The 13,752-nt window shown below is 44.1% G+C and overlaps 1 protein-coding gene across 1 annotated transcript in view; it reads left to right on the top strand.

The window, feature by feature from the left end:
• Positions 1 to 13,752, top strand: part of Irak3 (interleukin 1 receptor associated kinase 3) — a 58,837-nt gene that overhangs the window by 34,871 nt on the left and 10,214 nt on the right. The window contains exons 7-8 of the mRNA XM_041673266.1: positions 4,794 to 4,908; positions 5,658 to 5,776. Coding sequence (XP_041529200.1) covers positions 4,794 to 4,908; positions 5,658 to 5,776 — 234 coding nt within the window. The remainder of the gene's footprint in view (positions 1 to 4,793; positions 4,909 to 5,657; positions 5,777 to 13,752) is intronic.

Raw genomic sequence — 13,752 nt, 5'->3', positions numbered from 1 at the left:
TCAGCATCTAATGAGATGATTATATAGGTTTTTCTTTCAGTTTATTTATATGGTGGATTACATTGATAGATTTTTGTGTGTTGAACCATCCCTGCATCTCTGGGGTGAAGCTGGTGGATAATTTTTTTTTGATGTTTTCTTGAATTTAGTTTGCCAGTATTTTATAGAGTATTTTTGCATCTATGTTCATGAGTGAGATTGTTCTGTAATTCTCTTTCCTGGTTGAGTTTTTGTATGGTTTTGGTCTCAGGGTAACTGTTTGACAGTGTCCTTTCTGTTTCTATTGTGTGGAACACTTTGAGGACTATAGGTATTAGCTCTTCTTGGATGTTCTGGTAGAATTCTGCATTGAAACCATCTGGCCCTGGGTTATTTTTTTGGTTGGGAGGCTTTTGATGACAGCTTCTATTTCCTTGCAGTTTATAGGTCTATTTAAATTGCTCACTTGGTCTTGATTTAATTTTGGTATATGGTATCTATCCAGAAAGTTGTCCATTTCTTTTACATTTTCCAATTTTGTGGAGTACGTTTTTGTAGTATGACCTAATGATTCTCTGGATTTCCTCTATGTCTGTTGTTATATCCTCTTTTTCATTTCTGATCTTGTTAATTTGGATGTTTTCTCTCTTCCCTGGAAGGTCACTTATGTACAGTATCATATCAACTGCAAATAACTAAAGGTTGGCTTCTTCCTTTCTAATTCGAATCTAAAGCTTGTGCGTTAGTTCCTCTCTTGGTCCTCTCTGTGTGGATGCAGCCTGTGTCTCAGCATTCCTCTGAGGTTGAGGGATAGGGGTGGGGTTGGAAGGCTTGGAGGTGGAGTAGGATTTGTAGCTTTCAGGATCCAATGAGTGAGATTGGGGTGTTGGAGCAGCCTACCTGCAGGAAACTCACCTGCTGTCTGGCTATAGAAGCCTAGGCAGGTGGGGGAGGGGCCAAGGGTTTTGCCCCACTATGGAGGGCCTAGGGAGTGAGGTGTCTTGCCTGGTGGCTGGTCACTCACCTCTTGATCCTCTCTGCATTGTAGCAAGCTGTGTTTCAGAGTTCCACTGAGGTTGCAGGAGGATAGGGGAGTTTGGGGCAGGGTGGGGTTTCTAGTTTAAAGGATCTGATGGATGGGGTGGGTATTGGGGCAACCTACCTGCTGGAAACTCCCTGCTGGCTGGCTAGAGAAGCTGAGGCAGAGAGCCTAGAGAGAGGGGTGTCCCCTTGGGTATCTGGTCACTCACCTTGGTCCTCTCTGTATTGTAGCAGGCTGTGTTTCAGAGTTCCCCATTAGATCCCTTTTTGTTTGTGTGTTTGCTTGGTTTTGGTTTTGGTTTTTGAAACAGAGTTTCTCTTCCGTACCCTTGGCTGTCTTGGAGCTGACTCTGTAGACCAGACTGGGATGGAACTCCGAGATTGCCTGCCTCTGCCTCCTGAGTTTAAATTTCTCCTGGGATTAAAGGTGTAGGCAACCACACCTGGCAAGAGGCAGATGTCTTAATTCCTGAATATAGTTGTAGACACCTTCTCAGAGAGTTGAAACAACCTGACTACATTTGCACAGTTGTCATAAAGACAGGAATGCAAGCCCAAGTTTGTGTGTCCTTCAAGTCTGCCTGCTGTGTCTCACCATGGAGACTTGTGATGTTCTGCCAACGGTGACCATTTAGAAACATTTTCTGAACTGATTTCAGTTAGTATCAGATATGCTGATCTTGATCTATCTAACTTAAAATTCTATGAACTTCAAAGTTAGTTGTGGGGGCTGGAGAGATGGCTCAGCAGTTAAGAGCATTGCCTGCTCTTCCAAAGGTCCTGAGTTCACTTCCCAGCAACCACACGGTGGCTCACAACCATCTGTAATGAGGTCTGGTGCCCTCTTCTGGCCTGCAGACATACACACAGACAGAATATTGGATACATAATAAATAAAACAGACAGAGAGTACTTTAAAAAAAAAGTTAGCTGCTAGGGAAATTATTGGTGGCATGAGTTTGTAGGCTCGGAAGAGGCAGTTCCACCCCTAGTGCCTTTCCGTATTCCTTCCTCACTAACATCTGATCTATCCAGTTTTTTTTTTTTCTGCTTGATCAGTAACATTTAAAAATAGGCAAATTGTGGGTCTAGAGAGGTGGCTCAGCAGTTAAGAGCACTGAGTGCTCTTGCAGAGGACCCAGGTTTGATTCTCCGAACCCACATGTCAATTCACAATCATCTATGGTGACAGATTCTATTCCAGTTCAAGGGGATCTGATTCCCTCTTCTGGCCTCGACAGGCATCAGACACATAAGTGGTGGATAGACATACTTGCAGGCAAAACCATATGCATAAAATAAAATAAATATTAAAAATAAGCAAGTTGTCATTTCTGTTGTGCTCACAAGAGAACGGAGAATCAGGGACTGCCTTGCTTCTATGATATCTCCTGTCCTCTGCTTTCCAAATGACGTTTATCTCTGCATTATTTTAGGTTGGAGGAGAAGCAGCCAGGCAGTGGCACAGATTATCTGATTAAGCAGCTCAACATACCTCCTCAATTTATTACTATACCACTGTTTTCTATTGTGCAATCTGAGTCATAATAATAAGTGTAGGGATCTTATTTTTGACATGTTTTAAAATAAAGTCTTTCCATGTGTTTGTGTATATGTTTATAGGTACAGATGAACACTGTTGCAAGGAGGGGCCACTTGTTCATCCTGGCTGCCCGGCTAGTTTATCCCTAAAATAACCACAGATATTGTATTAATTAAATCACTGCTTGGCCCATTAGCTCTAACTTCTTATTGGCTAACTCTTACATCTTAATTTAACCCATTTCTATTAATCTGTGTATTGCCACATGGCAGTGGCTTACGGGGTAAAATTCCTAGCATCTGTCTCTGGTGGATCCATGGTGTCTCCTCCGACTCTGCCTCCTTTCTCCCAGCATGCCATTTAGTTTCCCTACCTACCTAAGTTCTGCCCTATCAACAGTCTAAGGCAGGTTCTTTATTCATTAACCAATGAAAACAACACAGAGACAGAAGGACCTCCCAAACCACAGATGTATACACACACAGACATTCTGGTGTGTTTGAGGCAAGAGAGATATACCAGATAAATATATATACTATATAAATCTATGCATGTGTATTTAAGAGAGTATATTTGTGCTTGTAGGAAATTTGCTACAAAAGAAGCAAATTATAGATCTTTATAAGTAGAGCATTTTTTTTACAGCTTCATTTATTTTAATGTTCCCAAATATGTCCAAAACATAGCAGGCACTCAGCATATTAAGTGGAGCTCACAGTCTGTGTATTTTGCAGTTATCTGGTGTGTTAATACTTTAGTTGCTGCTATGACAAGACACCTGACCAAAAAGACTTAAGGAAGCCAAGGTTTGTTCTGGCTCATGGTTTGAGAGCACAGTCCATCACGGCAGGAAGTCACGTGGTAAGATTGTGAGGTACCTGGTCTTACAGAGCCTAGAGTCTAGAAGAAGGAAGACGAGGTTCTTGTGGTTGGCTTGCCTTGCCCTTTTTATTCGTTTCTGGACTCTCGTCCAGGAGATGGTGCCGCCCACATGCGGTGTTTTGTCATGTGATTCTAATTAATCAAGTCAACAATGAGGATTAGCCGTCACACCTGGAGTGCGTTTATGATCTTCATAAACCAATGACGTCAAAGGATTAGAGCTTATTTTGGTTAATTGGTTAATTGATTAGGATAGGAGCTAAGAAATATATATATTATGCCAATGTAGAAATCTGTGATTTAAAGTCAGTGTCGTAATTTTATACTTCCAGCTACTATTGTGTGGATTTTAGATAACAATACAAGCTTTGGAAAGACATGACTATCCTTTTCCTGCTTGTAACCAGGGTTTAACAGGGCACCTGAGGTAGGAATGCTCCATTAGTGGGTGGATAAGACAAACTTCGCTAATCCTGTGTTTTTGTGATTACTGAAACTGATAGGTCTCAATCGCGTCATAATTATTTACTTAACAAAATAAAGAGGAGACACAATTTTGTATCAGTTAAAATACGTTGTTATGCCTGCGTCACTGGGCCCCCAGTGACCACCAGAGTCCAAGTTTGTATGCAAAAGCAAAGAGCCTTTATCGCAGGCTCAAGTTGACTCTCTGTCCTTTCAACACAGTGGTTGGATTAGGGATAGCATTGAGCTCAGCTCTGGCAGGGTTTTAAGGACTAAAGAATGGGGGTGAGTGGGGGAATTCCAGCATCAGAAGGGGGTTCAACTCCTGCTGGGCAGGAATGGAGCAGCCGGAGTCTTGTCAAACAGGGGTTGGTACTGGCTTGCTGCCAAGAAATGGGCAACCATATACAAGTTAGGTGAGCTCTTCTTACAGTTCTGGAGCGCCTAGTACTTGTTTGTCTCAGTTCTGATTGGTCCCCCGCAGGGAACAGTCTGTGGTTTTTCCTGGTTACTGCTTACAGGCCTAGTCCTAGTACTGTTAGTCTGCAGCTTGCCTTGGCTGCATGAGTGTTAAGTTAGGCCTCCTCAAAGTGAATATGTAATCGTGTTTTCCTTTCTGTATGAAGTTCTCCATATCTCACACCTTAAGAAATCAATGCTTCCTTAAATTTTAATATTTTTATTTTAGTATATTATTTTTATTTGCATGCCGACAGTCAATCAAAGGGGGGTAGAACTAGCACTTGTTGGAACTGCCAATGCAATTCTTGTCTCTTGGCCTAACTTAGTCTCACTTTACAACTGTTTCCCATCGTTCCTAGTTAGTCTCATTCACCTTCTATTTGAGTGATGTATTTGACAGCTTCAAAATTTCTGGTTCAAGGTTCCGTCATCCTCACATACTAGAGCTGGCTGCATATTTCACTGAGATGGAGAAGCTTTGCCTGGTTCATCCATATATGAGCAACGGGACGCTTTTCGACAGACTGCAGTGTGCTGTAAGTCAGGGCTACCTGGGGTAAAGGGGAGCTGTTGGCCCTGGAGGGAGCCGAGAGGTGGGGTGAGCTCACACATTGGGGATATTCAGGAATGAAGCAGAGACCCTCTCAAAGGTTGCCTGAACACAGGAGTCACTGGGTTCTGTGTAATATTGTCACATAAACAAGCGAGTTTATAATGTGTCTCCACTTCTCTTAGCATGTGGTATTTAGGTGGGCACAGGGTCTTATGCATGCTAAGCAAGGATTTTACCCCTGAGCTGTGCTCTCAGCCTACTGGTTACAGTTTAACTAAAGTTAAAAATTGTTAGGTATTTCCCTAGACCAGTGGTTCTCAACCTTCCTAATGCTGCCGCCCTTTAATGAAGTTCCTTATGCTGTGGTGACCCCCAACTTTACAATTATTTCATTGCTACTTCACAACTGTAATTTCACTACTGTTATGAATCATGTCACTGTCTGATATGCGGGGTATCTGATGTGTGAGCCCTGTGGGGGTTGTGACCCAGAGGTTGAGAGACACTGCTCTACATGCGTAGAGGAAAACCCATTTGGGATTAGAACTTGGTTGTAGCAAACTGAAATAATTCACCTCCCACTCCACCTTGCCGTCTCCCGCTATGTAGCGTGCACCCACATAGTGGATATATAGGTAATTTGCAGTAAGAATATGCAACCAAACCAACCTCTCTCTCTCTCTCCTCTCTCTCTCTCTCTCTCTCTCTCTCTCTCTCTCTCTCTCTCTCTAGGATAATACGGCCCCACTTTCCTGGCACGTTCGAATCAGTGTGCTAATAGGAACCTCCAAAGCCATCCGATACTTACACAACACTCAGCCGTGCTCAGTCATTTGTGGCAATATTTCCAGGTAAATGATGTGGGAGTCTGAGGTTCCCTGTGAGCCCCCTTTCAGCGCCACAGGTGAATGACTCAAAAATCCTGTCCTCTTCGGTCAATACTCTTCCTGGAATGTACGTGAGTGTAATGAGAAGTCTCACCTCAGTATTGAAATTCTTAACGTTTTTTCTCAATGAACATGTGTTCGCCAAGGGGAGACTTTATGTTATCTTTGTGAATTACTGTTGAATAACTGTGTATTTTATTGTACTGGATAGCCAGATGTGAAATTGAATGCATATTTAATCTTCCCATCTCCCCCCTTAAACTGAAGTCTAGCAAAAGGATCCATGACTTATACAGGGATTCCCAGGAAGACAACAGTAGTGGAGCAAACCGAGGCTTTGGTTTTTAAGTCACTAGTGTCCTGCTTCCCCGTCAGTCTGTGACGAGCCAAGTGACAAGCAACGTGGAGTGCTACATTTGAGACATGAGAAAATTAGAGGCAGTATTTATGTTCTATCTTCCGTCCGTCTCTAGTTACACACACACGCGCGCGCACGCGCGCGCACACACACACACACACACACACACACACACACAAACGTTCAGAGTGGTCACCTGCAGCAAAATCCCTTGAAGCCTTTCTCCTCGTGCCCCTATGTTGAACTCATCCTGAAAGCCCTGGCCACACTTTTGCTGAATGCCTGGGTCAGCTGAGTTTGAAGGCTGCTGCCTCTTCTGGACCCTTTCCTTGGTATCTTGAAGGGTTTTAGTGTACTTTTAACACGAACAGAAGTGGAGTGGACGGCTTCCTTTTCTGGAGAAATGAACATGAAACAACTCTAAATTCCTCCTCAGTCCTGGGGGAGCTGGAGAATGGCCAAGAGATGCCTGTTCCTGCCGTAGTGTGGAACAGCAGCTTCTCAGAGCCTGAGCAAAATCAAAGTCCCTCACAGGACCCAGACACGGGGCCAGTGATGGCTACAGGGGTCAGCGGAATCACCAGCAGGGTACATTCCACAAGGCTGAGAAACCATCTCTTTATCCAGATTATAACCACAAATGAATACAATGATATTCAAATAGTGTTTTTACTGAGCGAGAGCAGTGTTTAGACTCTTGCTGTATACTTTCTTCACCTACTTTCTTCCTCTGGTTTTAAGTAAGCACTAGCTTATTTTAAACCTCACGTGGTACAACATTAACAGATGGTTCCCTGTTGTGGTTCAGCTCCTCTGTCCCTTTCCTGAAAGCCAGTTTGAAAAACAGATAGGAAAGAAGAAGTTCTTGATGGGCGAGAGGAACAAGGGCAGCCATTAACTGTGGCAAAGGTAGTATCAGGGTGGGGAGCGCAGCAGATGCTGGCCCACCCTGAGGTGGCTAGGAGGTGACTATCCAGCACCTCCCCACACTGTGGGACAGTCTGGGCAACTTAATGAGACCCTGTGTCTGGAAAAACTAAAAAGAAGGCTAGAGATAGAGCTAAGGCATAGAGTACTTGCCCAGCATGTGTAGGCTCCAAATACCAGAGTAGGAATCAAGTATGCAGGAAGAGAAAAGGAGGAAGGCCAAAGTGAGCAGGTGGAGAGGTCCTCAGTCTACTGTTGCTGTTGCAGTCCTGATGTCATGGAAAAATTGCTGAAGCTGTGACTGTTATGCCCAAATCTGCGAAGTCCCCCCAAAACCAACAAGGAGGCCGAGTCCCATATGTAAAAGCAAAGAGCCTTTATTTTAAGCAAGTTTGCAAACTCGGTCTCTCCGCATGTCCAACTTATTGGAATAAACGGAGAGTTCCGAGCTCAATTAGAATACGGTTTTATAGTAGTAAAGATGGGGGTGAGGTGTTTCTGAGGTTCAGGACCCCTGATTGGCTGACATTTGTCTAGGGGTGTCCCGGTGAGTGTGTTCTATCTACAGCGGAATATTAGGAATTTCCTCTGAATGGTCTGTTCTTGGGTGGAGGTTGGGTAATCTCAGCTTGTGGTTCTTCCTGCAACCAGATATTGTACAGGGTAAGCTACTGAGACTCAGGCCTCCATTTAAATTTATCAATGGCCAGAGTCCTACTCTGGCAGGTGGTAATGGTTGGAAGTAAAGAACTTCCTTTGGTTGACCTGCCCATGCTTAGCTTATCATGGCTGACTCCCACAGTGATGACTTTTCAAGACATCTGAAAATCAGGCAGGGCACGCAGGCGCTGCACTGTGGCCTGGCCTGGAGCTGGGCTGTAACTTGAGTGCAGCATCTCCCTTCTACCCTGCACAGTTCCAGATGGGGAGCTGTGCAGCATCAGCTAACCCTCCACGATAGGGAACAAGAGCATGTCTGAGAGCTGGGCGGCAGGGATGGGCACACAGGGCTCAGCTACCCAGGTGGTGTCAGCCTGAGGGAGCTCTGAAAAGGAGAGCCAGGAATGCTTTTCATTCTTCCTCTGTCCTGCCACCTCCCAGCTCAAGCTTCCCGAGTTTAAATCAGAAGACCTTAGGAACCAGAACTCCCTCTTAAACTGTGACCCAAGGGGACTCATAAATTCTCTAAGCCTCAGTTTTTCTTTCTGAAAAAGGCTAATTGTAGAAGGAGCAACAGGCTGCGTTCCTGCCACCTGGCTCCCGGCCGCTTGGCTAGCTTATGCCCTGAAATAACAACACACAAACTGTATTCATATAAACACTGCTTGGCCCATTAACTCTAGTCTCTTACTGGCTAACTCTCACATCTTGCTTTAACCCATATCTAATAATCTGTGTAGCACTATGAGGTGGTGGCTTACCAGGAAGATTCTAGTGTACGTCCATCTTGGGCTGGAGCTTCATCCCGTCTGTCTCAGAGAGGAGAAGCATGGCGATTGCCTAACTTCCCTTCTTCCCAGCATTCTGTTCTGTTTACTCCGCCTACCTATGTTCTGACCTATCAGGTCAAGCAGTTTCTTTATTAATTAACCAATAAATAGATATTAGACCCCCTACATCAGCTAATATTAGAGCAATAGTTTTGTTTCTTAGGGTTAAATGACATAAGGTATCTTGGTGTTGAGGAGAGCGTACACTCATCCAATGCGGACTCCCTGGAGGCTTGGTCCAGAAGTGCTGGGCGTGGCCGGGGCAGAGTTGAGTGATGTAAAGGACCGTCAGAATTCTTGCTCATCCCCCTTCCACATACTTCTGTCGTCAGTTCATTGTCTGCAAACAAGCTCTGCTTTGGAAAGAATAACTTCCATCTTACTATGCGTTGACTGAACTCCTTGGGAGTCCAGTCCTTTTTTTGTTACATGTTTGTTGTGTGTAAAAAATAATGGAGCCCATAGTGGGGAGACATCTTTTCCCATAAAGTTCAGCTGATTAAAGAGATAGCTCAAATACAAAAAGTATGTCATATTAATACCCAGTGTGTGGCTGGCTGAGTTAGAGAAAGCCAGGCCAAACCCTAGAGGAAGTGTGTTTTTGACACAGACTGATTGAAAGTATCGGTGAGAATATTCTTGGTAGAGGTAGTAGATTTGCTCAGGGGTCAAAGCAAAGAACTGCCACACATATAACAAAAGAAGGATACCTCTGTCCCACTGCCCGCCACAGAGCCACCCTCAGGGACAGTTCTGAATGCCCGTTTCTACAAGCTCTCCTGTGCTTTCCCATGCTCTTCCCCTTTTCACAGCCACTCACTGATCTCATTGCTTCCGCCTCTTGTCCCTGGTTAAGAGCGTGTCCTTTTAGATCACATACCTCTTCCACCCCTTTCTAGTATTGTGACTTTAGGACAGTTCCTTAGTCCCCTAATGCCTTGTCTTCTTGCTCTCTGGAACTGGCCAGGATACCAGTACACTGCCTACAAAGGTTCTAAGGACAAAGTGAGTTACTAAATGGGAAGGGGCCTACAGCCTGGGAGAAGCTATCATTGTGTGTGTGTGTGTGTGTGTGTGTGTGTGTGTGTGTGTGTACATCTCTGTCTCACTCTATATATAACATATACTCCACCCATGTGAGACTCAAGGCTTCGGCGCCCTATGTGCTTCCATCTGACTCACCGTGGACTCTGACTTTCCAGGAGGGCCGTGAACTCCCCGAGAGGGCCTCTGAGGATCAGAAACTTTTTTTTTTACTTTTTTATAAAAATATTTATTTATTTATTATGTATACAATATTCTGTCTGTGTGTACGCCTGTAGGCCAGAAGAGGGCATCAGATCTCATTACAAATGGTTGTGAGCCACTATGTGGTGGCTGGGAATCGAACTCAGGTCCTTTGGAAGAGCACGCAATGCTCTTAACTGCTAAGCCATCTCTCCAGCCCCATCAGAAACTTTTTTACATTGAACTTAAAATCTTGTGACTGAGCCTTTAGGTTCTTACACGTATGTGAGTGTGCATGTACACTCTCACACACATAACACACACACACAGAGCACACACACACACATAGTAAAAGAAAGAAAACAAAAAGACAGAGGGAACGGTTCATATTTTTTCTCCTTGTAATCAACAGATTTTAAATTTCTGATCATAAAGTTAAATGAAAGGGTTTTTTTTTTTTTTTCCAGTCAGTTGTTGTAAACCAGAACAGCACCCAACAGGGAAATGGGAGGGCTAAGTTTTAGTCCTGGCTTTACTATTTAGCTCTTTTCCAAATAATAAGTCAAAGAAGCAGTGTGCTATAGCAACCATGGCAAGTCAGTTTTATCTCACATTTTATCTTTGATTGATTAGCAATGACTTTCCAAGTACAGGGTGGAAAAAGCATCGTGGCTGAATGCTTTTGGAACTCAATTAATGATGTCTGTCAGCAATATGAAGGACAGCATTTGGGCCATGTATTTGTCATTCCCATGCTCAGTAATCTAAAACTACTTGAGGATTTCAAATCCTCTCCAGAAAATGATTAGATAAACAAATGTTTGGTGTCTTCCATGGGCTCAGCACTATGATTGTGTAAACAGCACAAGGTGGACTCCATTAAGTACCACATGATATATTGTAGGCTCCAGTAGGAACTCAGAAGCATTGGGCTTCGGAGAGATCCAGCGGAAGCTTTATAGCAGAAGTGATTCTGGTGGCGCATAGAGGATCCGGATAAAAATAAGAGGAGGAGCCTTCGGAGGGCACAGCACAAAGTTTATCCCGAGACAGTTATATACAGTTTGTGTAGTTGGTTTCTTATTCTTTGCTATTTTTCTCTTTGGGAGCCCACTACCCAGCTCCCAAATAAATACACAGAGACTTATTCCTACTTAGGAATGCTTGGCCGTAGCTTGGCTCGTTTCTAGTCAGCTTTTCTTAAATTATCCCATTTACCTTCTGCCTCTGGAATTTTATCTTTTTCTATCTATATCCCTTTCTTTCCTTCTTACTCCATGGCTGGCTGTGTGGCTGGTTCCTGGCATCCCTTTCTCCTCCTTTTCTCACTCCTAACTCTTCTTGTTCTCTTTTCTATTTATTGTCTCTGCCTGCCCGCCCCTCCTATCCCTCTCCTGCCTAGTTAACTATTGACAGTTCAGCTCTTTATTAGACGAATCAGGTGTTTTAGGCAGGCAAAGTAACACAGCTTCACAGAGTTAAACAAATGCAACACATCTTTGCACAAATATTCCACAGCATCAAAGAATGTAACACATCTTTAACTAATATTGCACAACAAGTTTGTCCTATGGCATTGGTAATTAGTTATCCATGAAGGATGGTGGATAGACTGCAGGAGGATCATGGCGTCCAGTCAGCGTCAAGGACGTTAGATCTCGTATGAGCTCCCATAGAAACACTTGATAATCCTCCACACACCTAAGGGCAGGTGTGACCATTGTCACCTCTGGCCAACAAAAGAAAAGTTGGGGCTAAGAAAGGTCTGTAATTTGCCTGTCACGTGGCTATAGATGCAAAAGGGGAGGTGTGCTTCCACGTCTGTGTATTCCCAATAACCATGCTCTTGTTAGGGAATTTAAAGACCTGGGATGGCCAGGGACCAGTTGGCTTCATCAGCAGACACAGGAATTGAGAGATGTTGATGTTAGATTCTTGAAGGGACAGCAGCAGGTGGCCTGTTTTGGGAGAGAGCTTAGGTCCGTACATCTACACTGCCAACCTGGCTGTGCCGGCAGAGACAGCGTCTTTCTAAGAAGGACAGTGTCTAGCGGATAGCTGAGGAACAGCCACAGGAGGAAGCAAAGCCCACATTTCTAAGGTATTTTCAGCAAGTCTGGTGGTTCATCATTTAGCCCAAAAATATCTTAGTAATTTGAACTCTTTAAGAGGATGTTATAAATACAAAACTCACTACCAGATGGTGGGAGTTGAGACGGAAAGGATCTAAAGAAAGAATCCGGAGTGTGGTCTGCAGCCTTGGCAAAGGACTCACATTTTCCTTTGGGAAATGAAGCTGTTTTTAAATCTTGTAAAAGTGTCTGAAAGTGACAACCTTGATATTTCCACCCATCCGTTAGAAGACTTCACTTTACGAAAATCAAAATTTCTCTTAACAATTCTTGTTGCCAACATTGTCTTTAGGTACCACGTACCAAATCATTTAATGCGCAATACTCCCCAGTCTTGGGTGTTCTATCACTGTTATGCATTTTGAGGTGCCCAGCTTGTGATGTTGTTTGCGGATATTTCTGCTGGAGGAAGTGTTTCACCGGGGATGGGTTTTGAGACAGTATCACTTTACACTCCTTCTCGTTTGCTCTCTCTGCTTTGAGTTTGGGATGGAGATGCCATCTCTCAACTTCCTGCTCCTGCCTCTATGCCTGCTACTTGCTTCCAAGCATCTCTCCAATGGTAGCCTCTTACCGCTCCGGAATTTCAACTGCATTTCTTAGGATTTTGAGATAATGGTGACGAATGGAATGGACAATGGACAGCACACATCATTCACGGTGCAGTTGGAGGTCTTCTTTATCTGTAAGTCAGCTGGCATTATCTTACTCAGAAGCATCATCAGATCTCTTTATCTACATGGAAACTGAGGCCCCGGGTAGTTCAGCTCAAGCCCTAAAGTTGCACAGTTAGAGATCCAGCCCTGGGTCTTGGTGCAGGATGCCAAGACTCACACACGAACAAACTTCCATTCTCTTTCTAAGACCTGCACAAATGCAATGCAGACACAGAGGACTCTACAATGCCATGGGGAAATAGAGCAGCCATATCTGACGGAACGGCAAACATCATAAAGCCGGCACAGCTGCTTGACAGAGATCCAGCAAAGCTAAGTCACATGGTGGCCACTGGGCCACTTTTGGTTTTGATCTCCAAGTGTTGCATACTTGGGGAATTTTAATATTTGTACAATTTGGGGATATTGGATTGATGGGAAATTTCTTATGGATCATTTATGCCCCTCCAAGGAGCATGCCTTCGAAGCTTCCTCGGGACAGTCCTGAGCATCCTACCCCTGCCACTTTGAGGGAGATAGCCTTATGCCTGAAGGTCTTCCTTATTTCTTGGAGGTTGCGGCACACATAAAGAAGCCAGAGATCTCTTTCCGAGGCTCCGAGATATTCTTAAATCATCTGCTCCTCAGGAACAAGAATTGAAACAAAATAAACTTGAAAAGGTCATCAAGAGACAGTGGACTAGTGGAGTTGGCCGCAGATGAGAGTACAAGCTTCTTTCTGCTGTGCACTCAAGCAATTACGTGACGTGTACAGCGACACAGTTAGGTTAGCTGGTCACCTCTGGCCTACACAGGAACTTCTACTGATGAGAAAAGAATGGTGTAGAAAGATGATTTTAAAATGAGGTGTTAGGACCTCCCTCTTTTAGAAAGGTTAGCTCATGAAGAACCAGTGCAGTTCTGTAACCAAGGAGCAAAAGATTGCCAGGATTAGACGTATAAACAAATTCTATGAAGATAAAATATAAACATTCAGTTGTGCCAGAAATGGAATGATAATTGCGGCAACTTTGGCCTAAAGATTTTCTTGGGCCTATTTGGCGGCCAGCACTCTGAGCTCTAAGAGTTACTAATACACTGCTCGGGGCATGGCAGTCTGCCCGGCTGGCTCACAGATTTGCTTTCTGTC

The sequence above is a fragment of the Microtus oregoni genome, unplaced genomic scaffold (assembly GCF_018167655.1).
Source record: "Microtus oregoni isolate MIOR12 unplaced genomic scaffold, Mior012 000001F_ref0000356, whole genome shotgun sequence".
In the NCBI taxonomy this organism is placed as follows: Eukaryota; Metazoa; Chordata; class Mammalia; order Rodentia; family Cricetidae; genus Microtus; species Microtus oregoni.
The sequence above is the reverse complement of the archived record's forward strand: the minus strand, read 5'-3'. Positions and strand labels throughout refer to the sequence as shown.